Here is a 25,992-nt window from a genome sequence, read left to right as displayed (position 1 = left end):
CCTATGGCTGATTCATGTTGCGGTCTGACAGAAAACAACACAATTCTGTAAAGCAATAATCCTTCAATTAAAATTTTTTTTAAAAAAATTGAAAAAAAATAAAGTGAAGATTATAACCCGGGAGACAAACTCTCAGACGCTTTGAGCGAGCCTGTTAAAAGCCCAAGGCATGATCCCATACAGTTTTGAGATAAAGGATTATACATCAAAGCTCACTAAGGATATAGATCAACTCAAGCAAACTGAGCAGTAAGTCATTACGACCCCCTACAGAGCTGGCCAAGAATGCTAATCTTGTAAGACATTGCACTGCTAGGTCAGAAGGAAGGAAGGTGGATCTTTGCAGGCCAGGCGTCTCTCCAGTCTTTGACGTCTGGTTAATGGGGAAGGAAGGCAGACAGCACAGAGAACTTTCCATTTAACTTCTTTTGTCTGACCTTAGTATGTAAACTTGAATCAGAAGCAAGCCACCAGTGACAGCCCACACTCAGGATACTGCCAACCACAGTACCTGACCGCCTGGAGCCCGGCCACTGTGGCCTGTCCTGTGGAGAAGGGCTGTTATCTCATACACAACATCAGGGAACCGGGGCCCCAAGGCTGGCGGCATGTTTCTCCGAGGTCCTTGCCCTGAAGGGGGCCGTTGCTGTTCCCGTGGGGACACGGTTTCCTGTGGCGGTGCTGGGTTTCCACTCACCTGGCTGCTTGGGGAAAACAGGCTCTGGAATCAGGTGGAGATGTGGCTTGTGGCCCAGAACCGGGGACTTCTCCTGGGGGCCACCCACGTGCCGCCCCTCGGCTTGCTCAGGGCCCCCCCTCCAGGTGCTGAGGCTCTGGAGCCCCGGGCCCGCCCACGCAGCCGGCCTCGGTCAAGGAGGGGGACACCCTTGGGTCAAGCGGTCATGCGGGTGAGGGACCTCTGGGGCCAAAGCTGCTGCTCGCTATACCAGCCACGGCCTCTCGCGACAGCAGGCGCAGACCAGGCAGGTTCTGACCAGCCGTGCCAGCCCCAAGCCCCTTGGTTCTTCCTCGGGCTGCGCAGTGACCCTCCAGGGATGTGCTCGTCTCGGGGACCCCACCTGGGCTCCACCTGAGAGTGCCCTGACTCCGCCTGAGGCGCACCACTCCCCGCTCCCTTCACTGCAGGGCTGTCCCGTGAGCTCTCCCTCCGCCCGGGACGCTGAGTGGGCAGGCTCCCCCGCGGGGTCTCAGGCTCCGAGCCCGTGGCCGGCCCGCCCTTCCAACCGCGGGCGTCACTCGGGGGCTCCTCTCCTAGTGGCTCGTTCGCCAGCGAGCCGGCGGCTCACTGCCGCCGCGCCGCGCCCCTCCGCGCCGCGCCGCGCCGTCGCGCCCCCGCCCCTCGGCGCCGCGCCCCGGCCCCTCCGCGCCCCGCCCCCGTGCCGCGCCCCGCCCCCGTGCCGCGCCCCGCCCCCGTGCCGCGCCCCGCCCCCGTGCCGCGCCCCGCCCCCGTGCCGCGCCCCGCCCCCGTGCCGCGCCCCGCCCCGCCCCCGCGACGCGCGCCGCCCCCGCGACGCGCCCCCGCCCCTCCGCGACGCGCCCCGCCCCTTCTCGCGGCGTCACGCCGTCGCGCCCCAGCCCCTCCGCGCCCGCCCCGCCCTCTCGCCGCGCTCCCCCGCCTCCGCACGGCCCACCTCGTTCTTTCCTGGGAGGAGCGCGCTGATGTCTGTGGCCTCGGCAGCTCCAGGAGGCGAGACGGCGGACGCGTAGAGCCGGGCGGGCGCCGCGTCTGGCCTTTTGCGGAGGCCGCCTCCTCTGGCTGTCAATCCCGCCGGCCTGGCCCCGCCCCGCCCAACGGCGGAGCGTCGCGGGGCGTATGGCCGAGGGGGCTGCCGGGACGGACCCAAGATGGCCGGGCGCCTGTGTTCCGTTCCTGTCCTCGGCCCGAACCTCATTCATTGCCGTGCTGCTGAGCGGAGCCGCGAGCCATCCCGAGGGCTCCGGGCGTTGTTCCCGCGGGGCCGCAGGCCGCCATGGCGACCCTGGAAAAGCTGATGAAGGCCTTCGCGTCCCTTAAGTCCTTCCAGCAGCAGCAGCCGCCGCCGCCGCTATGCCCGGCCGTGGCCGAGGAGCCGCTGCACCGACCGTGAGTACTGACCCGCCGCAGCTCGGCCCCAGCCCTCCCCGGCCTTCGCCAGCCTCCCGCGGAGGCACGGAGGCGGCCCCGGCCCTCTGCCCTCCCGGCTGCCCAGTTTGGGGAGGAACCGGGGTTGCGTTGTGAGCAGGACTCGGCCGAGCCGAGGCCGCGTCCAGCCCCCACTCTTCTGCTGTGAGGGGAGCAGGGCCGCGCGGGCGCTGGACGCTCCCCGAGGAGGCGGGAATTGGGAGCCCGAGTGATGCGGGGACAGTGGTGACCTCATGCCCGGGGACGTCGGGCTGGAGGGCGGGGGAGCGCGCGCGTTCCAATGGGGAGCCTCTGGCGGGGCCCCCTTTAAACAGGCTGGGAGTCAGTCGGGCCTGTCTTCCCGTAGCCTCAGGGCTTTTCGTTTAGTTCGGGGGTCGCGGCAGAAGACTGAAGTGTTGGAAAGAGACCGGCTTGTCTCAGTTCAAGGCGGTCTGCAGGCCCCTTAAATGCGCAGTGGTCGCCCCGTAGTGTGAACTTAGCCCAGATGGTTGTTACTAACACGCAAGAAACAATAAAACGGCCTTCAATAGTGGGAAGAGTGGGCTGAAGTTTATTACTTGTCTGCAGTTGGAAATAAATCACATCTTGCTGAGGGAGAGGTTAATCGTCGGGGCGAGTGATGTCCATTTCACGGGCATCGCAGTCACGCTGGCCAGAACCTGGATGGGTGTCTGCGGACAGTCTCCTGTGGCAGACATCCTGGTACTGTTCGGAAGTAGGGGGTCTCGGTTGCTTGTGCTAGGGAACTTTTCGAAACAGAAGAAGAGAGACCATTTGATGTCACCTTCTTACAGAGCCCAAGTACTTTTCCTTGAAGTCTTGGGTGTTCCGCAGAAGTCAGGGCGTGCTCTGCTACAGTTCAGGCCTTTCTTTCATGTGCGGGCGTTTTCTTTCTCATCTGGATTTGTACAAGACGGCATTTAATGAGGACAGTTTTTGGGAAGCCGCCCCTTTAAGAAGTTCACCTTAATGTTAAGATGGATTCATTTTCAGGAATGTTTTCATCTTTGTTTCTGATATGATTCCTTGCTGTGTCCTGAGGTTTAATCAGGAAATGAGTCTTTGGGGAGTCATTTTGGCTTATCTGTGAAAATGTAGCAGTAAAGCGCTTTTTCTGCTAAAAGGTGAAAAACTTGTTTGGATACTTTGAGAAAAAAGAATCTTTTTTTAAACAATTTGACGTTTCTCCGCAGCAAATAACTTGTAACCATGACCCATTCCAGACTTAGCATAGTGCTTCTCCGTGGAGGTAGAAGTCAGAGAAGTTCACGCATCTCAGCGTCTCTTGGATCTTGTGTACAAACAGGAAGCACCAGGCAGGCTCTGGGTGGGAAGGAACGTCTTAACTGCCGTCCCTGTCTGTTGTCCAGCACTTGGTCTGTCATCTTTGCATAAACAATACATTGCTGCTGCTACTGCTAAGTCGCTTCAGTCGTGTCCGACTCTGTGCGACCCCAGAGACGGCCGCCCACCAGGCTCCCCCGTCCCTGGGATTCTCCAGGCAAGAGTACTGGAGTGGGTTGCCATTTCCTTCTCCAGGGGATCTTCTTTCCCCAGAGATGAAACCACAGCTGTTGCTTCTCCTGAGGTAACAGGCGGATTCTTTACCACTAGCGCCACCTAGTCATTATTGTTTGAATTTTAATATAAGATCAGTCACCACTGAAGACCGTCCATCTACCTGAAGAATTTTATGATTTTAGAGCTACCTATTGAGTGCAGAAAAGACTAAAATTTAATCAGGGCAGATGTTTTCCCCCTCAAATCGGTGTGGATTGCTGGGAAGTGACTTTGGATGAGTTAGAAGAGAGATCTGAACCATGCGCTTTCTTCGTAGCTGACCGTGATGGGACGTGTACTCACTCTTTCTGGCAGTAAAGCTGTGACAGTCAGGGTCACAGAAGGGCCGTCACTGACGTCTTGGTCACACCTGAGGGCTGCAGCTCGGACTCCACAAGCTGCTTGAGCTCAGTCGTGTGGGACTGCTCTTCAGGGTCTCTCTTTTTTTTAAGCTTTGCTGTTTCTACTTCTCTTTCCATCTCTTGGTTTTAGAAACTCAAGGTTAACATAATTATCATTTATCTTTCGAAACCTGTTGGAAAGATTGACTGAAGACTTTTGAGTCAGTTTTACTGTGTATTGAACCTACTCCTTTGGTCTTCCCTTGTGGCTCAGCCAGTAGACTCTGCCTGCAGTGCGGGAGACCTGGGTTTGATCCCTGGGTTGGGCAGATCCCCTGGAGAAGGGAAAGGCTACCCACTCCAGTATTCTGGCCTGGAGAATTCCATGGACTAAGTCCACGGGGTTGCAAAGAGTCAGACACGACTGAGCGACTTTCATTTTCTTTCACTTTCAACCTACTCTTGTACGGCAAGCACTTGCCCACTCCTTTGTTGTCTGGGAAACACCTGTCCAGTGTAGGTGCTGGGCTGAGTGCCCGTGAGAGGCACGCGCTTGTTCTCAGTGAGTCTGTCATCCCTGGAGAGTAACCGTGGGAACCGTTCCTTCCAGAGTGTGGTGCTGGCTCATGGCAGGGCCTGGGGCAGGAGCCCTGAGGGAATAGGGCAGGCTTCCCCAATGGCTCAGCAGTAAAGAATCTGCCTGCAATGCAAGAGAGGGAGATGCAGGTTTGATCCCTGGGTCAGGAAGTTCCCCTGGAGACAGGGGATGGCTGTCCGCTCCAGTATTCTTGTCTGGAAAACCCCGTGGGCAAAGGAACCTGGTGAGCTACAGTCCATGGGGTTGCAAAGAGTCGGACACCACACACACACACACACACACACAGACACGTATCTTTCACTCTATCCCCACAGGGAGCTCAGAGGAGGAGCTAGACCCAAGCAGACAACACAGGAGTGTGCTTTTATTTTGATGGGTGAAATTGGTATTCGGTCTTTGATTTTTTGCTTGTTTCATAAATTTTGCTCAAATTCTAGCATGGGGCCTCGGGTGCAGCACATGTGAGTCTTAAGGAAATCAGGCAGCAGGTTCAGAAAGTGGTATCATTTTTTGTTACCTGTATTCTTGTGGCCTAGTCCACATACGAGGAGAGAGACACAGTTCTTTTTAAAGCTTATATTTGTATTGATCAGTTTTCTGTTGTGACCATCTTAGGTAGTGAGGTGCACTCAATTTAGTGTTTGTCAGCTTTTTCTGATGGCCATCCCCCCAGGAGTTGTTTTAGACCCTAGGGTAAGAGGCTGCCCACAGAGGGGTCACTGCCTGTAGAGCTGGGAGACCGGGTGTGTGAATGCAGCTCATTTAAGGCCTTTGTGGGTTTTCACTTTGGAAGGGAACCATACAGAAGAGAGTTCGTTTGCCTCCTAACTTGTTGGGAGAGGTCAGTGTTCTTTAATTTTCTTGAAGACTTAAGGTCTTCAACTAGGTGAGCTGCTGTAATCGAGACTTGAATGTGGTGGCTCAAAGAAGAGAGCATTTAAACTCTCATAGTACTTTCTGTTCATGATCTGAGCCACAGTCTGCTCCTGGTCTTGTTTTTGCTGACTGTATAGAGCTTCTCCATCTTTGGCTGCAAAGAATATAATCAATCTGATTTCGGTGTTGACCATCTGGTGATGTCCACGTGTAGAGTCTTCTCTTGTGTTGTTGGAATAGGGTGTTTGCTATTACCAGTGTGTTCTCGTGGCAAAACTCGATTAGCCTTTGCCCTGCTTCATTCTGTACTCCAAGGCCAAACTTGCCTGTTATGCCAGGTGTTTCTTGACTTCCTACTTTTGCATTCCAGTCCCCTATAATGAAAAGGACATCTTTTTTGGGTGTTAGTTCTAGAAGGTCTTGTAGGTCTTCATAGAACCGTTCAACTTCAGCTTCTTCGGCGTTACTGGTCGGGGCATAGACTTGGATTACCGTGATATTGAATGGTTTGCCTTGGAAACGAACAGAGATCATTCTGTCTTTTTTGAGATTGCATGCAAGTACTGCATTTCGGACTCTTTTGTTGACCATGATGGCTACTCCATTTCTTCTAAGGGATTCTTGCCCACAGTAGTAGATATAATGGTCATCTGAGTTAAATTCACCCATTCCAGTCCATCTTAGTTCGCTGATTCCTAGAATGTCAACGTTCACTCTTACCATCTCCTGTTTGACCACTTCCAGTTTGCCTTGATTCACAGACCTAACATTCCAGGTTCCTATGCAATATTGCTCTTTACAGCATCGGACTTTGCGTCTATCACCACTCACATCCACAGTTGGGTATCGTTTTTGCTTTGGCTCCATCCCATCATTCTTTCTGGAGTTATTTCTCCACTGATCTCCATTAGCATATTGGGCACCTACTGACCTGGGGAGTTCATCTTTCAGGGTCCTATCCTTTTGTCTTTTCATACTGTTCATGGGGTTCTCAAGGCAAGAATACTGAAGTGGTTTGCCATGCCCTTCTCCAGTGGACCACAATCTGTCAGACCTCTCCACCATGACCCATCCGTCTTGGGTGGCCCCACACGGCATGGCTTAGTTTCATTGAGATAGACAAGGCTGTGGTCCGTGTGATCAGATTAGCTAGTTTTCTGTAGTTTTAGTTTTAGTGTGTCTGCCCTCTGATGCCCTCTCGCAACACTTACCGTCTTACTTGGGTTTCTCTTACCTTGGGCCTTGGGTAATTCCTCTTGCCGCCGCCGGCCCCAGCCCCCAGCCTGGCCTAGCCCCTCTCGCCTGCCGCCCCCGGACCCCCGCCCCCGGCCTAGGCCCTGTCAGCCGCTGCCCCCGGCCCCCGGCCCGGCCTACCCCTGTCGGCCGCCGCCCCCGGCCCCCCGGCCCCCGGCCCGGCCTAGCCCTGTCGGCCGCCGCCCCCGGCCCCCCGGCCCGGCCTAGACCCTGTCGGCCCCCGGCCCGGCCTAGGCCCTGTCAGCCGCCGCCCCTGGCCCCCGGCCCGGCCTAGCCCCTCTCGGCCGCCGCCCCCGGCCCCCGACCCGGCCTAGCCCCTCTCGGCCGCCGCCGCCGGACCCCAGGCCCCGGCCCGGCCTAGCCCCTCTCGGCCGCCGCCCCCGGCCCGGCCTGGCCTATCCCCTCTCGGCCGCCGCGCCCGGCCCCCGGCCCCCGGCCCCGGGCCCGGCCTAGCCCCTCTCGGCCGCCGCCCCGTGCCCCGGCCCGGCCTAGCCCCTCTTGGCCGCCGCCTCCGGCCCCCGGCCCCCGGCCCGGCCTAGCCCCTGTCGGCCGCCGCCCCCAGCTCCCGGTCCCCGGCCCGGCCTAGCACCTCTCGGCCGCCGCCCCGTGCCCCGGCCCGGCCTAGACCCTCTCGGCCGCCGCCCCCGGCCCCCGGCCCCCGGCCCGGCCTAGCCCCTCTTGGCCGCCGCCTCCGGCCCCCGGCCCCCGGCCCGGCCTAGCCCCTTTCGGCCGCCGCCCCCGGGCCCCCGGCCCCCGGCCCCCGGCCCGGCCTAGCCCTGTCGGCCGCCGCCCCCGGCCCCCCGGCCCGGCCTAGACCCTGTCGGCCCCCGGCCCGGCCTAGGCCCTGTCAGCCGCCGCCCCTGGCCCCCGGCCCGGCCTAGCTCCTCTCGGCCGCCGCCCCCGGCCCCCGGCCCGGCCTAGCCCCTCTCAGCCGCCGCCCCCGGCCCCCAGGCCCCGGCCCGGCCTAGCCCCTCTCGGCCGCCGCCCCCGGCCCGTCCTGGCCTATCCCCCTCGGCCGCTGCCCCCGGCCCCCGGCCCGGCCTAGCCCCTCTCAGCCGCCGCCGCCCCGGGCCCCGGCCCGGCCTAGCCCCTCTCGGCCGCCGCCCCGTGCCCCGGCCCGGCCTAGACCCTCTCGGCCGCCCCCGGCCCCCGGCCCGGCCTAGCCCCTCTTGGCCGCCGCCCCCGGCCCCCGGCCCGGCCTAGCACCTCTCGGCCGCCGCCCCGTGCCCCGGCCCGGCCTAGCCCCTGTCGGCCGCCGCCCCCGGCCCCCGGCCCCCGGCCCGGCCTAGGCCCTCTCGGCCGCCGCCCCCGGACCCGGGCCCCGGCCCCCGGCCCGGCCTAGCCCCTCTCGGTTGCCGCCCCCGGCTCCCGGCCCGGCCTAGCTCCTCTCGGCCACGCTTCTGCGCCGAGCCGTCGCAGCCGTCGCAGCCGTCTTATGGCAGAAAGTGAAGAACTAAAGAGCCTCTTGATGAAGGTGAAGGAGGAGAGTGAAAAAGTTGGCTTAAAGCTCAACGTTCAGAAAACTAAGATCATGGCATCTGGTCCCATCACTCCATGGGAAATAGATGGGGAAACAGTGTCAGACTTTACTTTTTTGGGCTCCAGAATCACTGCTGATGGTGACTGCAGCCATGAAATTAAAAGACGCTTACTCCTTGGAAGGAAGGTTATGGCCGACCTAGATAGCCTGTTTAAAAGCAGAGACATTACTTTGCCAACAAAAGTCCGTCTAGTCAAGGCTATGGTTTTTCCAGTGGTCATGTATGGATGTGAGAGTTGGACGGTGAAGAAAGCTGAGCGCCGCAGAATTGATGCTTTTGAACTGTGGTGTTGGAGAAGACCCTTGAGAGTCCCTTGGACTGCAAGGAGATCCAATCAATCCATCCTAAAAGAGATCAATCCTGGGTGTTCATTGGAAGGTTTGATGTTGAAGCTGAAACTCCAATACTTTGGCCACCTCATGCCAAGGGTTGACTCATTGGAAAAGACCCTAATGCTGGGAAGGATTGGGGGCGGGAGGAGAAGGGGACGACAGAGGATGAGATGGTTGGATAGCATCACCGACTCGATGAACATGGGTTTGGGTAGACTCCGGGAGTTGGTGATGGACAGAGAGGCCTGGCGTGCTGCAATTCATGGGGTCGCAGAGAGTCGGACACGACTGAGCGACTGAACTGAACTGAGTACTTTCTGTTTCAAACTGAGGTCTAATATACACATACATACACACACACACACACACATATATCTATATAGTTGCTGTTGTTCACTCCTTCAGTCATGTCTGACTCATTGCAACCCCATGGACTGCAGCACCCCGGGCTTCCCTGTCCTTCACAATCTGCCAGAGTTCGTTTGCTCAAACTCATGTCCATTGAGTCAGTGGTGCAATCCAACCATCTCATCCTCTGTCACCCCCTTCTCCACCTGCCTTCAATCTTTCTCAGCATCAGGGTCTTTTCTTAAGAGTCAGCTCTTCACATCATGTGGCCAAAGTATTGGAGCTTCAGCATCAGTTCAGTTCAGTTGCTCAGTTGTATCCCACTCTTTGCAACCCCATGGACTGCAGCATGCCAGGCCTCCCTGTCCATCACCAACTCGCAATTTACTCAGACTCATGTCCATTGAGTCGGTGATGCCATCCAAACATCTCAGCCTCTGTTGTCCCCTTCTCCTCCTGCCGTCAGTCTTCCCCAGTCTTTCCTGAGTCTCTCCCATCAGGAAGCTTCCATAAGCCTCTTATCCTTCTCCATCAGAGGGCAGACAGAATGAAAACCACAGTCGCAGAAAACTAACCAGTCTGATCCCATGGACCAGAGCCGTGTCTAACTCAGTGAGCTATGCGTCATGCTGTGTAGGGCCACCCAGGACAGACGGGTCATGGTGGAGAGCTCTGACAAAACGTGGTCCTCTGGAGAAGGGAAGGGCAAACCACTTCAGTGTTCTTGCCTTGAGAACCCATGAACAGTATGAAAAGGCAGCTTTAGCGTCGGTCCTTCTTCCAGTGAATCTTCAGAGTTGATTTCCTTTAGGATTGACTGGTTGGATCTCCTTGCGGTCCAAGGGACTCTCAAGAGTCTTTTCCAGCACCACAGTTGAGAAGCATCAGTTCTTTGGCGCTCATCCTTCTTCACAGTCCAACTCTCACATCCATACCTGCCTACTGGAAAAACCATAGCCTTGACTAGATAGACCTTTGTCAGGAAAGTAATGTCTCTGCTTTTTAATACGCTGTCTAGGTTTTTCATAGCTTTTCTTCCAAGGAGCAAGCGTCTTTTAATTTTATGGCTGCAGTCACCATCTGCAGTGATTTTGGAGCCCAAGAAAATAAAGTCTGTCACTGTTTCCACTGTTTCCCCATCTATTTGCCATGAAGTGATGGGAGCGGATGCCGTGATCTTAGTTTTTTGAATGTTGAGTTTTAAGCCAGCTTTTCACTCTCCTCTTTAACCTTCATCACGGGGCTCTTGAGTTCCTCTTCACTTTCTGCCATTAGGTTGGTGTCACCTGCATATCCGAGGTTATTTATATTTTTCCTGGCCATCTTGATTCCAGTTTGTGCTTCATCCAGCTTGGCATTTCGGATGATGTACTCTGCATAGATGTGAAATAACCAGGGTGACAATATATAGTCTTGACGTACTCCTTTCCCAGTTTTGAATCCAGTTCACTCATCGGTACCTCTTTTAGTGTACTCCTCCCCTGCCAGGCCCCTGTAAATTTCAGACCACTTTACATTCCCTTAAAGGTAAAGACTGTGGCATAAATGGAATCATCCCTGTGTACCTTGAAGCGGATGCATTGAAATTCATCCTTGTGTGTGTCAGTCGTTTGCTTCTTTCACTGCCAAGCAGTATTCCGTTACTCCATGGCAGCTGTTTATCCATCCACTGAGACATTTGGGTTGTTTCCATCCCAGCACTTTTGAAGTGAGTGACTCAGGTGGGCGGGAGGTGAAAGGCCTCTGCCTCCTCCTGCCACTCAGGACCCAGGCTCCTTCCATCCTGTCACCCTGCAGCCTTTTTGTTGTCTTTGTCTGTATGTTCAGAAACTGGGTGTTAGAAGCATCTGTTCCAGTTGGGGGAAGCTAAAAGGAGGGGGTGGTGCCCTGGGCAAGCCACAGGCAGAAGCTCCGCTCGCTGCTGTGTTCCTGTTTCATCTGTGTGAATAGTCACTTGTGTGTGCCTGGCTGCAGGGAAGCCGGGCTGTGGGACTTGTCAGCAGGAAGCTCGTGTCTGAGAAGGGAAGCACGGTGTTTTGGTGGGTGCCTAGCAGCCCACAGCACAGCTCATCAGCGAGTCTCTTTTAGGAAGGAGACCAGTGGGAGACATGGTCACCTGTCCATGTGGTGAGAGACTTACTGGCTGCTGACTGGGAGCCCCTCTCTGCACACCATGGACTTGGCCTCTCATCCAGGCCTGTCTTTCCTTCTCCCGGGCCCTGACTTTCCGCTCGGGAGACTCTTCCTTGTCCATGTTCTTCCCTGGCCACGTCTGAACTGCCTTTTGAGGGTGTGTCTTTCTTGGTTTGCACAATTGCAAGAGTCTGTTCCTTCACATGTAGTTTTTTGGAGCCTGCAGTTGCTGCTGCTGCTACTGCTGCTGAGTCGCTTCAGTCGTGTCCTACTCTGTGCGACCCCATAGACGGCAGCCCACCAGGCTCCGCCGTCCCTGGGATTCTCCAGGCAAGAATACTGGAGTGGGTTGCCATTTCCTTCTCTAGTGCGTAAAAGTGAAGTCGCTCAGTCGTGTCCGACTCTTAGCGACCCCATGGACTGGAGCCTACCAGGCTCCTCCGTCCATGGGATTTTCCAAGCAAGAGTACTGGAGTGGGGTGCCGTTGCCTTCTCCGGCCTGCAGTTGCATTAGGGATTAAACGGAGGTGTTGGTCAGTTAGTATTTTAATCTCTTTGGTACTCTTTATAGAATTCCCTCAAAAACGTAGTAGTCTTCTGGTCTCACTGTTTCTAGTTAGTACCGTGTCCTGGTAGCTGTCAGACACTCGGATCCTTTTTTGGATGTAATCATCAAGCCTGATTTCTTTTTCGCTTCCTCTTTGGATCATCCCTGTTTTCTGTATTTCTCCGGTGCCTACTTCAGAGACCTCTGAAGTCATAGGTTTGGGTGAGAAGCAGGCACCTTTTATCTCATCTTCTTGACCAGTCTGTCTCCTTTTTACAATTTTGACTGAAAAGTCTCACTAGGAGGCTTTTGAGAAAGGCTCTGGGCAGGGTACTTGTTTGTAGCCATTCAGAGATATAGGAGCAATTAACCATTGTGTTAATACATTCTCTCATACTCCATCGTGTGAGGCCTGTGTGGGGCTGACTCGTCAGTCCGTGTGGTTTTGCGAGGGGGCGCTGTGGAGAGTAGGTGTTATACTATTGCGTTGAATTGAAGCTCCCTCTGTCCACGCGATCCTGGGCCAGCCCTGTTGGCGCTGCAGTTTCTTCTCTCTGCAGCAGAGAAGGCAGGCGTGTTAGTGACGCCCCCTGAGTTTTCTGTGGAGCCCAGTCCTGGAGGGGACCCGGGGTTCGGCCCACCCCACCTCTCTGACCTCAGAGCACCCTGCCCCGGCACGGTTTTACTCCTTGGAGTCAAAGAAGCTGTGTTGAATGAATGAATGAATGAATGCCACGTAGAAATAGATGGAGTGGACAACACTAACTTCCTTTACTCTTTTTTTCCCCCTTTTAGAAAGAAAGAACTCTCAGCCACCAAGAAAGACCGTGTGAATCATTGTCTGACAATACGTGAAAACATAGTGGCACAGTCTCTCAGGTAACTGCACTTTGAACTTTCCAGTGAAAATAGAACACTTCTGTGTTTTCATCGTCGCCCTAGTTGTTTTGAAACCTTGACGGGACCCCTCCCCCTTCTGGCGGTGGATATGGAGGATTTCCAGACACCGTAATGAGTAATGCTTCCTTCTTGTAATCTTACACCGTGTCGTTGTAACCATTTGGATAACTGAACAGCATGTTTGTATTTTCCTTATTGCGGTGTGGGAACAAGAGCCTGCCCAATTACTGGGATCTCGTGGTTGCTTTTCTTCTGCGCTCTGCCCTGTCCGCCCTGTGGGGGTGCTCCCTGCTCATCACAGCTTTGGGATGGTGGGCTCATGGGCGTTAACCGGAGGCCCACCTCCCTGGCTCAGGCTTTCCTGTGGGGTGAGCAGGCAGCACCTTCGTGTATCGCTTTTTTGCTGATTGTCCTCATTCTCCTTGCTTTTTACTGTCTGTCTCTCTTTCGGAGTACTGTTCCTTGTATCTGTGGGTGGTAGTTATTTTAAGCCTGTCTCTAAATGAGTGAGTAGGAAACAGATGTGCTTATGGTTTCTGAACTCCGTTCCTCGGATGGGACGTGTGAAATACTTCTCTTGGAGTAAGTACTTTCTCTTGGAGTAAATCGTTCATGTTCTTCTCCTGTTGGGAAGGGCTCTTTGTAATCTATTAGAAAAACCTCTAAGAATAATCACCTTGGTTTTCGTACTGACAGAAATTTGGTGATTCATTTATTTTTCGTGGCACATTGCCACTTGTATTTTATACTTGCCGCTTGTATTTTATGCTTTCAAAGTGATTTCATGTAGACTATTTCATTTTAGTTGAACTCAATGCCATTTTGAAAGACAGTGTATGACTACTGTTTTTATCTAATTTGTAGAAATATCGTGGGAAGAAATGAAGTGACAAGTGAGAATATGTGCTGAAACTAAGAATACAAAAATTCTAAGTTAGCATGCTCTTGTAGACAACAGTACTAAGTCAAAGTAGGGGAGAAGGTTTGCATTCTGTCTCCGCTCCGAATAAGCCAGGCAGCTTCAGACAAGGCCAACTTGTTGGAGTCCCTGTGGCCTCGTCTTTGATGTGTAAACTCAGTGTACAGAGCTCTTGTGGGAGGAGCGACACCCGTGGGACGCTGTTGAGAGCTGCGTGAAAGTGCTCATGAGCTCCTGAGAGGCAGAAATCCATCCTGTGGTGGCGCACGTTGTCCTGCAAGCCGCCATGACTCTTGTGTGGATGGACGTTAGATGCCTGGCAGAGCCCCGGGGCCTGCTGCTTCCTTAGCACGGCTGTGCTCATCAGACTTCGAGCATCCAGGTCTCAGGAAGGAACACCTCACATCGAAAGCTTATGGACCCAGAAAATAGACCTTTTCCATTCTGAGTGCTTCATGCCTTACGCTTACTTTGTTTCTTGATAATTCCCAGTGGACTTGATGGACTGTTGGCTTAGATTCACACCTGTGTGTGGGGGTGTGTGTGTGTGTGTGAGTGAGTGTGTGTTCAATTGCTCAGTCACGTTTGACTCTTTGCAGCCCCATGGACTGCGGCCCACCAGGCTCCTCTTATCCATGTAATTTTTCAGGCAGGAATACTGGAGTAGATGCCATTTCCCTCCTCCAGTGGATCTTCCCCACCCAGGAATTGAACCTGCATCTCTTGTGTCTTCTGCATTCAGGCAGATTCTTGACCACTAGCGCCACCTGGGAAGTACGTTGAGATATGTTAAGACTGGTTTGTGGTTCACTTTGCCATCGTAAATCATGGTAATCGCTGTTAATAGGTTCTCCATTCCTGTGTCTGTTCGGTTTTTATGGAGTAATGCTAATGGTCTTTGCGGTGCTTGTTCTACGTAGGATCAGATGAATGGGATATGTTTTGGAGCCAGAGAGGTTGTCTTTGGTCGCATCAGATCAAAGAACGTGTTTGTTTTAAGATGTTCTCCATACTTTTCAGAAATGTCGAGTTGTAGAGCTGCAGTGGATCTTTTATACACAGGTAATGATTTAGGAAGTCTTCGTGGCTGGCATTTCCTGTGGTCTCGCCTCTAATGTACCTGATCTCTGGTACGTTCTTCAGCTTCTGTCAGGTACTGATCTTATCTCTCGGGGCTTATTTCAGGCAGCTTCTCGAGTCCTTGAGGTGTGTTGTGACTCAGCCTACTTCAGCTCTCAATTTGGTGGTCTGTCCTGCTGCTTCCTACATACGCATGCACATCAGAATCACCCCGAAAATTTGTTAGAAATACAGGAACGAAGATAACCTCACTGCCCTCTTTCCCCAGCACTCTGATGTTTTCTGTCCAGTGGAGGGTGAGGATTCATTTGTAACTCGTTTCCTTTTGGGAGGACCTCAACACCCTCGTCTAAGCAAGTGGACCTGATAAGGTGATTGGGTAAAAATAAGTGTACAGGAATCTATAGATTTCCCATTCCCATATATTAGCTTAAATCTGTTAGAAAATATAATGCTTCAAGATCCAATTCGTAGTAGCACCAACATATACTATTTCAAGAAATTGACAAGAGATATGCAGAAACTATGGAAGGACTGTATGGACTTCTCTGAAAGGGACAGATGACTACTTCCTGCTTTTTCAACGTGGGAACAGTTCCTTATCATAAAGTTAAACTTTCTCTAAATTAATCCATAAATTTAAAATGAGCTTGATCAGAATTCTAGTAGAGATATTTTTGAACTTGTTCATCTGCAAGAATAAATACATCAGTTTTAACAAACAAAATCTGAAACCAGCAGTAATTGGTGAGACCTGGTGTTCATGACATTAAAATAGCTCTTAGACATTAAAGAAGGTACAGAATAGGAAGTGGGAAAGTGTATGTGTGTATGTGCAGATACGAATTTCCGATAAAGGTAACATCTTGTATTAGTGTGGAAATGATGGATTATTGAACCAGTTGAGTATTTAGGGGAATATTCTTCATATTGCAGGCAAACGTAAATGCCAGATTAATTCCCTAAATGTAAGAGAGTGAAGTCATTACTACAAAAAGAACATTTAATCTTAGTCTGTGGAATGCTTACAATATAAAGGAAGAAAGTGTTTAATCTAGAATATAGTTCAGTATGTCAAAATCTACTTGCAACTGAAACTTAAATGCAACTTGGGGCAAGTATTGATGGTATATGTATCAAAGGTTTACTAGCTTCTTTAGAGAGAAATTGTAAACCATTAAGAAAAAGGCTGTCTTTCTAATAGGAAAACAAGCAAAACTATGAATGGGCAGTTTGGAAAAGAAGAAATGTAACTGAGCCAGTAGATGTAATAGCTAACACTTATTTCATGCTTCCTGTGGAGAAATGTTCAGATTTACTAGTAATCACTGGAATGAGACGAAAACAAAAATGAGAACATTTCTTTTTTACCTGTCAACTTTACAGACATTAAGCAATCCTCAGGATTTTGTCAGAGATGATGCAACTTTTTTAAAAGGCAACTTGGGGAATTTCACGGTCCAGGGGCTAAGACTTTGTGCTGCCGATGCAGGGGGCCCAGGTTCGATTCCTGGTCAGGGAACTAGATCCCGTGTGCAGCAACTAAGACCCGGCGCAGACAAATAAGTAAATATTTAAAAAAATGAAAGGCAGTTTGGCCTGTTTGATTTGGCCATTTCGCTTCAGGAGTTTATCCTTAGGAAAGTGTCTGGTGATACTGGTGCAATGCTAGTCATCCCGTTAAAGAATGAAAAATAATCTTGATGACTTACCTACAGGGGAATTGAACTTGATACATTTATGGAAAGGAATATTAGTTAACTTTATTAAAGATGATTTCTAGATCTGTGACTAGGTGATATAATAATAATATGATAAAGATTAAATTAAAAAATTATGAAGGATTTTTGCTTCTGACTCAGATGGTTAGATAGCATCACCGACTCAACGGACATGAGTTTGAGCAAACTCGGGGAGACAGTGGAGGACAGGGGAGCCTGGCGTGCTGCAGTCCATGGGGTCGCAGAGTCAGACATGACTGAGCGACTGAACAACAAGATAAGTGACAAGGACAGGGTTTGCCTTCCTGCCCAAAGCAGTTGATAATGGATACAATGCATTAAGTGTGGTTTTCAAGGCCTCAGGTATTAGGTATCTCTGGGAAAATGGAAGCTAATGCTATGAGCCTGAGGATTTCCCCAGATGACTGCCTGGAGGGGGTTTCCCAGTGAGGACGGGAGGAGGGAAACCCGGGAGAGCCCATGGTTGCTGGGACAGAGTTGATGGCCTCAGGAGGCAGGGTGGCTGGGACCATGGGGGGAAGATCAGAGAGGGACAAGCTGCACAGAGAGACCTGGAGACCCGCGAGGGCTCTCAGGTCTCAGCTGAGTCTTGCTGCAGACAGTGGCCTGGAGCTGCGGGTAGAGTCACCTGAAGGGGCTGGAGGGAGCAGGTGCTGAAACTCCAAGTGCGGGAAGAGCTCCTCTCACCAGCCAGAGGGGGAACCTCATCCTTCTGGCGCTTTGGGTCAGCTGCTCAGAAGGGTTTGCCTTCACAGCAGGGGTGACTCACTTCAGCCCTAGATGAGATGCTGTTCTGATCCTGCCTGCAGGTGGAGCCCAGGGCGGCCCTAGTCCTTCAGAATAACACAGTTGCATTCCAGGGCAAGCTTCAAGAATGTCGGAATTCAGAAGTGTATAGTGCCCAACAAGATAGAAGGTATAAGGTCTGGCATCTGATCAGAAATGGTCAGGAATGCCAAGAAGCAGGAAAACATGAGCAACGGTGAGAAAAATAACTGAAGCTGACCCAAACAATATTTAACCCAGAAGAAGGCAGGGAAGAGGGCCAATAAAGAGCATATGGACCAAATAGGGAAGTCGCAGTACAGTGGCAGATTCAAACCTAGTTTTAGGGACTTTTCTGGTGGTCTGGTGATTAAGAATCCGCCTTCTAATGCAGGGGACATGGGTTCAATCCTTGGTCAAGAAGCTGGGATCCCACATGTTGCAGGACAGCTGAGCCTGAGTGCCACAGTGAAGAGCCTGGGCGTTGCCGCTGAGACCCGTTGAGGCCAACAAATAAAAAATAAACCTAGTTATATCAATAATGACATGAAATGCAAAAGATTTTTCAGATCAAATGAGAAGCAAGACCCAGTCTCTGCTGCCTACGAGAAATACATTTTAAATATAAAGATTCATATAGGTTAACAGGAAGACAATGGAAAGAGGTTCACCATGTTGGCCCTGAACAGATGGAAGCTGATATTACCATCAAGTGGAAGTGAAAGTCGCTCAGTTGTGTCTGACTCTTTGTGGCCCCATGGACGATACAGTCCATGGGATTCTCCAGGCCAGAATATTGGAGTGGGTAGCCTTTCCCTTGTCCAGGGGATCTTCCCAACGCAGGGATCAAACCTAGGTCTCCCACATTGCAGGTGGATTCTTTACCAGCTGAGCCACCAGGGGAGCCCTGTTATCATCGAAGTGGGTCTCTAATCCAAGGCCATGACCTGGAATAGGATCATCATTTCATAACAACAGTAAAGGCATCAGTTCATCAAGTGGGCATGACAGCCCTAAATGTGTATGTACTTAAGTCCAGAGCTTCAGAAACACATGAAGCAAAACCTGATGGAATTGCAAGGAGAAATAGACAAACCCACAGTTACAGGCAGATGTCAGTGGCCTCTCAGAAATTCTTAAAATCTGGATCTAGAAAACTGCAAACACTGTCCCACTGTGTGCTGATCGACATTTACAGAAGCTTCATGCAGGAGAGCAGAAGACTCCTTCCTTTTGAGTGCCCACAGGACACGTGCCAAGGAAGACTGACGGGGCCGTAAGCGGGTCTGTGGACGTAAATCACTGAACGTCACACAAAGCGTGCTCTCCGACCTCAGTGTAGGTGTCTGGGACTCTACTGCTGAAAGGCAGTCTTGAAAAGCCCCCACTATGTGGAAATCAAGTAGCACATTTCCACGTGACCCATGGGTCAAAGAGGAAGTCAAAAGGGAAATTTGAAAATATTTTGAACTGAGTGAAAATAAAAAGAAAGGATTAAAAAACTTGTAATATGCTGCTATAGCATTTTAAAGGGGCATTTATAGCATTAAACGTCTATTTTATAAAAGAAGAAAGGTCTGAGACCTTCAGTAACCTCAGTATACCTTAGAAAACTAAAAAGCAAATGAGACCCAAATTGAGCAGAAGGATGGCCATACTAAAAATAACAAAAGTCAGTAAAATTCAAAACAGAAGTGTATAGAAAAGTCAATAAAACAAAAAGTGTGTTCTTTGAGAATGTCAGTAAGAGGAATAAGACTGATCAGGAAAAAGTGAAGTCACAAGTTTCTAATGTCTGGAAAAGGGAAATGGTGTCAGTGTAGGTTGTACAGATATTAAAAGGATAGCAAGGAAATATGAATTTTATGCCAGTAAATTCAACCACTTAGATGATGGGCACGTTTCTTTTTCGAAAAGCACTGTTTATTCTGTTTGGCGGTGCTGGGTCTTCGTTGCTGCGCACGGGCTTTCTGTAGTTGCAGCCGGCGGGGGCTGCTCTCCGTTGCGATCGGTAGGCCTCTCATTGCAGTGGCTTCTCTTGCTGTGGAGCACAGGCTGTAGGCCCACGGGCTTCAGTGGTTTTGGCTGTCAGGCTCTAGAGCACAGGCTCAAAATCTGTGGGGTACGGGTTTAGTTGCTCCGTGGCATGTGAGGTCTTTGTGGACCAGGGATCAAACCCATGTCCCCTGCACTGGCAGACGGATTCCTGTCGGCTGTAGCATCAGGCGAGTGCGATGGAGAAGTTTCTTGAAAGACCAACTTCTAAAGCTCTCTCAAGCAGAAATAGATAGCCTGACTAGCCCCGTGTCTCGTTGTTGTTGTGTTTTTGGGGCGTGCTGTGCAGCTCACAGAATGTGTTCCCCCGCCAGGGGTCGAACCTGGGGCCACAGCAGCAAGAGCTCAAGAGTGCTAACCACTAGGCACCAGGGACTCCCTAAGTCCTCTATCTATTTTATTAAATTAAAATTTAAAAACAGTATTTGATTTCGTTATTGGAGAGCTTCTTAAAAGCATGGTTAGAAGTAGTATGTAAACCTACTTTTTGTCTTTTTAAAAAATTGAGAGAGAATGGGCCCACAACACTGGTGGTTTGATTCCCTTGTATAATGCACTGCGGCAACCTAGTGTTAGCCAGCACCTCTGTCGTATCATTGTCATTCCTTTTTGTGTGTTGAGAGCACTAAAGAGCTCGTCTCTTAGCAACTTTGAAGTTTAAAATGCAGTATTGCTGACTGCAATCACTAGGCTGTGCTTCCGAGTTCCAGGTTATCTACTAATTACAAGTCAGCCTGCTTTTTCAGCTGTGAATTGTATGGAATCTCTATACACGTATTTCTGTCTCCCCCCCTCTCTCTCTTTTAAAGGTTTATCTAATGACTTCTTTTGGGCTGTGCTGGGTCTTCGCTCCTTCTCGGGCTTCCTCTAGTTGCAGCAGGCGCGGGGTGCTCTGATGGCGGTGTGCGGGCTCAGTATTGTGCCCGGGCTTAGCTGTCCCCACAGCACGTGGGAGCCTGCCAGTCTTCGCAGACCAGGGAGCGAGCCTGTGTCCCACCACTGGACCACCACGGAAGCCCCCAAATAAAATAGTTCTGATGAAAATTTTGTGTCTGAATTCAGATGTGCCGTAAAACAGGTTGTTCCATAGCACAGTAATTTCTTCATGTTGATTACATGTTGAAGTAATATTTTGGATACATTGGGTTAAATGAAATATATTATTGAGATGAATTTTACCTGTAACGTAAATGTAACGTCCTTTTTCTCTTCCAGAATCCCACACAGGATACCAGAAACCTAACTGCGTTTCATCATCGTGTGTTCTCTGGGCTGTGACAGTCTCTCTTCTCTTTTCATTTAGAAATTCTCCAGAATTCCAGAAACTTCTGGGCATCGCTATGGAACTTTTTCTGCTGTGCAGTGATGACGCGGAGTCAGATGTCAGGATGCTGGCTGACGAATGCCTCAACAAAGTCATAAAAGTAAGAACCCTCTGGACGGTGTTCTCTGAGATACGATCACTGGAGCTAAGGGAAGAAGCCGTGACTTGGTGTTCTTTTGTTTTGAGTAGCAAAGTCCTTTAGGTCGTCTGCACTTTTTTAATCGAATAGTGTGTGGTTTGGAGGGACTCTAGTGTCTGCCAGGGTACTGGCTGTACCTGCCCAGTCAGAGGGAACGGGTTTCCCCTCATGCCTGCGCGGGGCGTAGGTCAGGGATGGGCGCTGGCAGTGACCTCTGGGGGCTCTTGGACCGAGTGTCACTCTGTCGAGAAACCAAGACGCCCCGAGAAGGCAAGGGGACGGGCGGTGGAATCCGCCGTTGATGTCTTCGTCTCCCGAGTCCTGGGTCAGGCAGGACTGTTCACAGGTAAGGACGTGCCTTCTCTGGTAGCTTGGCTGGAGTTCTGGCTGGAGTTGGTGTGACGTGACTGGGGAGATAGGAGTTCCCAGAAAAGGTTGGTGAAGCCAGAGCCACCTGGGTGGGAGGTGAGGTGAGGAGCGCGGGGGACACAGGTCCTCTTTGCTCAGGCTTTCCCAGTGCAGAGTTTGTACCCAAGATCAGTGTAGCTTTAATCCACTTTTCCCTTTTCCTGTTTTCTGCTGCCATTGAAGATGAAGTTCTTTCATAATTGTTACTATCTTGGAAAACTGCCTTTGTTTTTCTCATTCTGCCCTTCTCCTTGTTTGTATCCCCAGCCATCCTGGGGTTTCAGCTGACAGTGTGCTCCTGCCTTCGGATGATGTACAGTCTCAGATGGGGAGCATGTTTGTTCAGAAATGCCTGAACGCATGGTGTAAGTTCTGAGTTCTGGGAGATGTTGGCAGCTCATCATTGCAGTCTGGAGGTGGAGGTGATTTCTGTGTGGGGAGGCAGAGCAGGCTCCCCGGAGGTGGTGGCAGTTAGGTGAACCAGAAGATTTAGGACCTTCTCTTTTTTTGGCTCCCTGTGTGGCATGTGGGATCTGGGTTTCCCCCACCAGGGATCGAACCCGGGCCCCAGTGCAGTGGAAGCAAGGAGTGCTCTAGGGACGTCCCTTAGGACCTTCTTAACGCTTGCAGACTCACAGAGGAGGGGGACTCTACCAGAGAACGGGAGATGTTGAGGATCAGTTCAAGGGGTTTGCACTTTATTTGGTAGAGAGTGAAGAAAGGGAAGAGCTCTCGAGGATTTGTAACCTGGTAGTTGAAGTATCCTGGTGGTGCCTTGTATCCTGCCTTGGACAGAAGAGAGACTTTGTGCCCAGAATCCATGAGGGAGGCTAAGTGTCCAGGGAAGAGAGGTGGGGCCCTGAGCCAGGAGGAGGTGCTGGGGTGCCAGTGAGGAGCAGAGGTTGGGCTGTCACGGACTGGACCTGGCGGCTGTGTGTCCACCCCGGTGTGGAGGTGGAGGCGGGAGCGAGCAGGGAGGGCTCAGGTGGCGCATTAGCATCGCCTGTGGCTGTGAGCGCCCATTCAGTGCTATTTCTCGGCTTTGAAGTTTACTTTTCTCCTGTAATAAAATACATTTGACATTAGTTTATAAAACATTTATGAAGTGAAACAAAACTTGGATATGCCTTCTAGTTTTACTGGCCAAGCCGTGTTTTACTATATACTTGTCCGTTTTGATGTGCTTGTTTGAGGGACTGTAGTCCAAACTGAAATAGAATTAGAATTTTAAATATCCTAGGCATGATTCAGAACCTCCCAGAATGTGACCCTGTTTTGATTTTCAAGCTCGCTGAGCCTCTGTGGGTTTGCTAAGACCAGCTTGGTTTCTAGCTGTCACGTGCTTATATCACAGGAAAGGAAGAGGTCTTTTCTGTGGAGGCTTGGTTATATCTTCCCTCTCTTCTTGTGGGCAAGCCATTGGCAGTACCGTTCGGAGGAGAGGGTTCTCATGGCTGAGAGCGGGGCCCAGAGATCTTTCCGTCTTGGGAAGCCATCTCCAGCGTGGACTTTGTGTCCTTGCTGGTGGTTGCCATCAGCCATTATTCCTGGGTTGAAGTTGCCCGTGTGGCCATTTCGGTTTGACTTGTAATCGAGCAAGAGGGTCAGGGCTCTGAGGAGCCTGTGGTTCCAGCAGGTTCGTGTGTCACTGGGGCCCTGAGGTGGGGAGCACGTGTGCCTCACGGGCGGACCAGACCTTTGGGAAGGGTGCGGCTTCTGCGTGGAGCGGCGTGTTCCCACGCCAGAATCAGGGCTCTGCCCTTGGGTGTCCACCTCCTGTCCCACTTGCTCTGCAGACTCCAGGGAATTGCTGATGTTGGATCATCATTAAAAACGATGGTTAAAGAATGTGCTTTAATGACTAAAAATGATTCAAGTATGTACTTGAATTGAATATAAGAGCTTTAGAGTGAATTTGAACTATCTACCATTTAATTTTGATATTATGTAGTGTTTCATTGTAATGAATATTCTTTTCCTTCCTTTTTTAAATATTATGGTGAATGACCTGTATCTAGTTGGTAACTTCCTGCATACATATACTTCTTTCTTAATGAACAGGTTTTCAATTTAGTTGCTATTATATTCTCCTTCGCATCAACATTGAAGTTTTAGTTGCCCTTCAGATTCCTTTAGAACTGCTTCGTGGTTGTTGTTCAGTCGCTCAGTCGTGTCCAACTCTTTGCGGCCCCGTGGACTGCAGCACGCCAGGCTTCCCTGTCCTTCATCACTCTTAGAACTGCTAGTAAGTAGAATGTATCTTCTCTGAACAAATCTCTTGTGTTTTGTTGTAGGCTTTGATGGATTCCAATCTTCCGAGGTTGCAGCTGGAACTCTATAAGGAAATTAAAAAGGTGGGTTTTTATTTTTCCTTATTGAAACAAATCTATTGATCCACTGTATTGAGTAATGTATGAAATTTTCTTGTATTTGATAAGTAAAAATGTTAGAAGGAAGCAAATGCTGTTGGATAAAGTAGACTCTATTGTTTCACTTCTTCTCAGAATGTTGTTCTTCATTATTTATTGGATGAGATGGGAATTAAAATGGGAGTTTTTAAAAAAATTCTGTATAATTTCGTCCCATTAAACCTTAAAATTTCAAAAGTAGTTGCACGCTTAAATGGCCTTTTCTCTAAAATTAGAAATTAGTGAAAACAGCTCTTTTGTTTATCTGAAGTCCTGTTGATGACCGGTGTCTGTGGCTCCTCCGGGTAACACACCGCTCCTTCACTCCCTCAGAACGGCGCTCCTCGGAGCCTGCGCGCTGCCCTGTGGAGGTTTGCCGAGCTGGCTCACCTGGTTCGGCCTCAGAAATGCAGGTGAAGTGGGTGCTGTGGGTCGTCACTGTTGCTGTTATTTTGGTCGGGAGGCCAGCTCCTGTGGACTCTTTCTGTCTCAGCTCAAAAGTCGTTTGTCTGAAGGTCTCCCCTCCCCCCCATCTGAAGCCAGCCCCCTCCTCCCGTCCCACTGCAGTCCGTGCCGTCCGCTTCCTCTCCCTCACAGCAGCCGTGGCTCAGAAACGCTCTCACACACCTGTTCGCTTTCTGCCCCCCCCCGCCCCCCAAGGCACGTGCGTCCCAGGACAGGGGGCGTCCCTGTCGGCCTGCTGTAGCCCAGCACTGCGGACGGTGTCTGCCCGGGGGCTCGCCAAGGAGATGCTTGTCAGGTGGTCAAAGACTGCGTGCCACCTCACTGTTGCTCACCGTAGGGATTATAGAAAACTCTTGTCTGTCTGTTACATGGGTTAAAAGTAGGAAGTGTGAGGAAAGTTTTGACTGATTGAAACAGTTGTATCTTTTTAATTTCTTTTAATTGGAGGATAATTTCCTTATGGTGTGGTGGTGGTTTTTGCCATGAATCACCCATGGGTGCACATGTGTCCCCCATCCTGAAGCCCCCTCCCGCCTCCCTCCCCACCCCACCCCTTGGGTTGTCCCAGAGCACCGGCTTTGAGTGCCCCGCTTCATGCGTCGAACTTGCACTGGTCATCTCTTTTACATATGATGATATTCATGTTTCCGTGCTGTTCTCTCAAATCATCCTGTCACCAAGATTTTCCAGGCAAGAGTACTGGAGTGGGTTGCCGTTGCCTCCTCCATTTTTTTCCTCAATGAACCATCCTTAATTATTGAATGCAGACCCTTGCGTACAGGAACGTGAAACATGAGTGGATCGGCGACAAGTGGCTGCCCAGTCTGGGCTTCCCGCAGAACCGTAGCTATTTCATGGAGTGCCTTGTGCACGCGCAGATGCTGGACCACTTGACCAAGAAAGCCCTTCGTGGACAACTGAAAATGATTGATAGTTTTCACAGGTCAGTCGGTGCAAGAAGTTCTCACTAGCCTGCTGAGAGATGTTTGCCTGCGGCCAGGTCTAAATTTTTTCTTTTTCTCTTGGAAACAGAAACAGTTTGCAGTGTGGAATTGTGTGCCTGTGAAGGTTGAATTATGACCGAAAAGGACTGGAAAGGAAAAGAGAAGAACGCCAGAATGACCTGAAAGGCTAGTACAGTCCTATTTCTTGCTTCCCAGTGTATAAGCAGCCTCAGTGATTTCCTATTTGAAAGAAAACTTCAGGAAATGCTTTCCTTGGAGAAAACACACCTCGCATCATGACAGAGGAGGGAGGGATGGAAAGGACTGTTTTTGAGGTCGTCCTCTGTGGCCAGAGAACCTGTGCTCTGTCCTGGGGCTCACATGGGTGAGCTCGGCCGTGTCCGACTCATTGCGACCCCATGAACTGTAGCCTACCAGGATCCTCCGTCCATGGGATTGTTTAGGCAAGAGTACTGGAGTGGGTTGCCATTTCCTTCTCCAGGGGATCTTCCCGACCCAGGGATCGAACCCAGGTCTCCCGCCTGGTAGGCAGATGCTTTACCGCCTGAGCCACCAGGGAAGTTCCAAACACCCATGAAAAACACTAATTCTTTCATTGAAACAGCAACAAACAGCAAAACCTTATCTTTGGTCTCTAGGAGAAGAAGAAAAAAACCGCTGCACCTCCACCAAGCACACTGAGTGTCAGTGCAAACCTGGCACTTTCCGTGGAGAAGATGCACCTGAGTTCTGTCAAAAATGCAGCACCGGGTGAGACACAGGAGCCTAGGGGGCTTGCAACCCACAGGAGACCCCAGTTTCCTTGTACCCATGTCTCTCTCCTGCTTCCGTGAAGCCCCTCCCACCTCTCAGAGCTCCCCTGTGCCTGTGGGGTCTCCTGAGCCTGCAGCAGCGCTCCCCACCACCCCCGTTTGTCCTGCACGGCTTTCCCAGTGGCCCCTTCCCACGTCTCCTCAGGAGGGGCCTAGAAAGACCGAAGTGCTGACAGCAGACAGAAGTCATCATGAGGCCACGTGTGTGCTCCTTCAAGGTTCCTATAAAACCGGAGCCAACTCGCCAGGCCTCACACCCAGCCCTTGCTCCCCAGTAGCACCTGAATCTTTCCTGTTGGGGGGCTCGGTGGCCAATAGTAATTCACTGTCCTCTGAC

At 51.3% G+C, this 25,992-nt stretch overlaps 2 protein-coding genes across 6 annotated transcripts in view; one reads left to right on the top strand and one right to left on the bottom strand.

Annotated features, from left to right (window-relative positions):
• Positions 1-2,391, bottom strand: part of LOC145507381 (uncharacterized) — a 71,785-nt gene extending 69,394 nt beyond the window's left edge. The window contains exon 1 of one of the 4 annotated variants that reach the window (XR_014054826.1): positions 1,653-1,913. Coding sequence is in view for 3 of the 4 variants with exons in the window: in XM_081493878.1 (XP_081350004.1) it covers positions 1,653-1,913 (261 nt within the window). In the remaining variant the exon portion in view is untranslated. Of the gene's footprint in view, positions 1-1,652 lie in introns of all 4 variants that reach the window. The other 3 variants (XM_081493878.1, XM_081493874.1, XM_081493888.1) reach the window with 3 other exon arrangements.
• On the top strand, positions 1,846-25,007 carry LOC145507372 (huntingtin-like). 2 transcript variants are annotated; one of them, XR_014054807.1, is made up of 7 exons: positions 1,846-2,104; positions 12,469-12,552; positions 20,438-20,558; positions 23,300-23,359; positions 23,747-23,826; positions 24,646-24,821; positions 24,911-25,007. XR_014054807.1 is itself a non-coding variant. In XM_081493860.1 (7 exons), the coding sequence occupies exons 1-7, from the start codon at positions 1,992-1,994 to the stop codon at positions 24,942-24,944; spliced, it is 654 nt and encodes a 217-aa protein (XP_081349986.1). In that variant the 5' UTR covers positions 1,846-1,991; the 3' UTR covers positions 24,945-25,007. The 2 variants fall into 2 exon arrangements, 1 of the variants encoding a protein (XP_081349986.1); XM_081493860.1 differs by having other exon boundaries at positions 24,660-24,821.
• Positions 25,008-25,992: the final 985 nt, after the last annotated feature.

The sequence above is a fragment of the Giraffa tippelskirchi genome, chromosome 1 (assembly GCF_054371585.1).
Source record: "Giraffa tippelskirchi isolate mGirTip1 chromosome 1, T2T-mGirTip1v1.2.pri, whole genome shotgun sequence".
Taxonomy (NCBI): Eukaryota; Metazoa; Chordata; class Mammalia; order Artiodactyla; family Giraffidae; genus Giraffa; species Giraffa tippelskirchi.
The sequence above is the reverse complement of the archived record's forward strand: the minus strand, read 5'-3'. Positions and strand labels throughout refer to the sequence as shown.

Bases quoted from the DNA above. Each gene is read 5' to 3' on its own strand.
- LOC145507372 (XM_081493860.1), top strand. From the start codon at position 1,992: ATGGCGACCCTGGAAAAGCTGATGAAGGCCTTCGCGTCCCTTAAGTCC. The intron at 2,105-12,468 runs GTGAGTACTGAC...TCCCCCTTTTAG, and splicing joins GAGGAGCCGCTGCACCGACC to AAAGAAAGAACTCTCAGCCA. The intron at 20,559-23,299 runs GTAAGAACCCTC...GTTTTGTTGTAG, and splicing joins GCCTCAACAAAGTCATAAAA to GCTTTGATGGATTCCAATCT.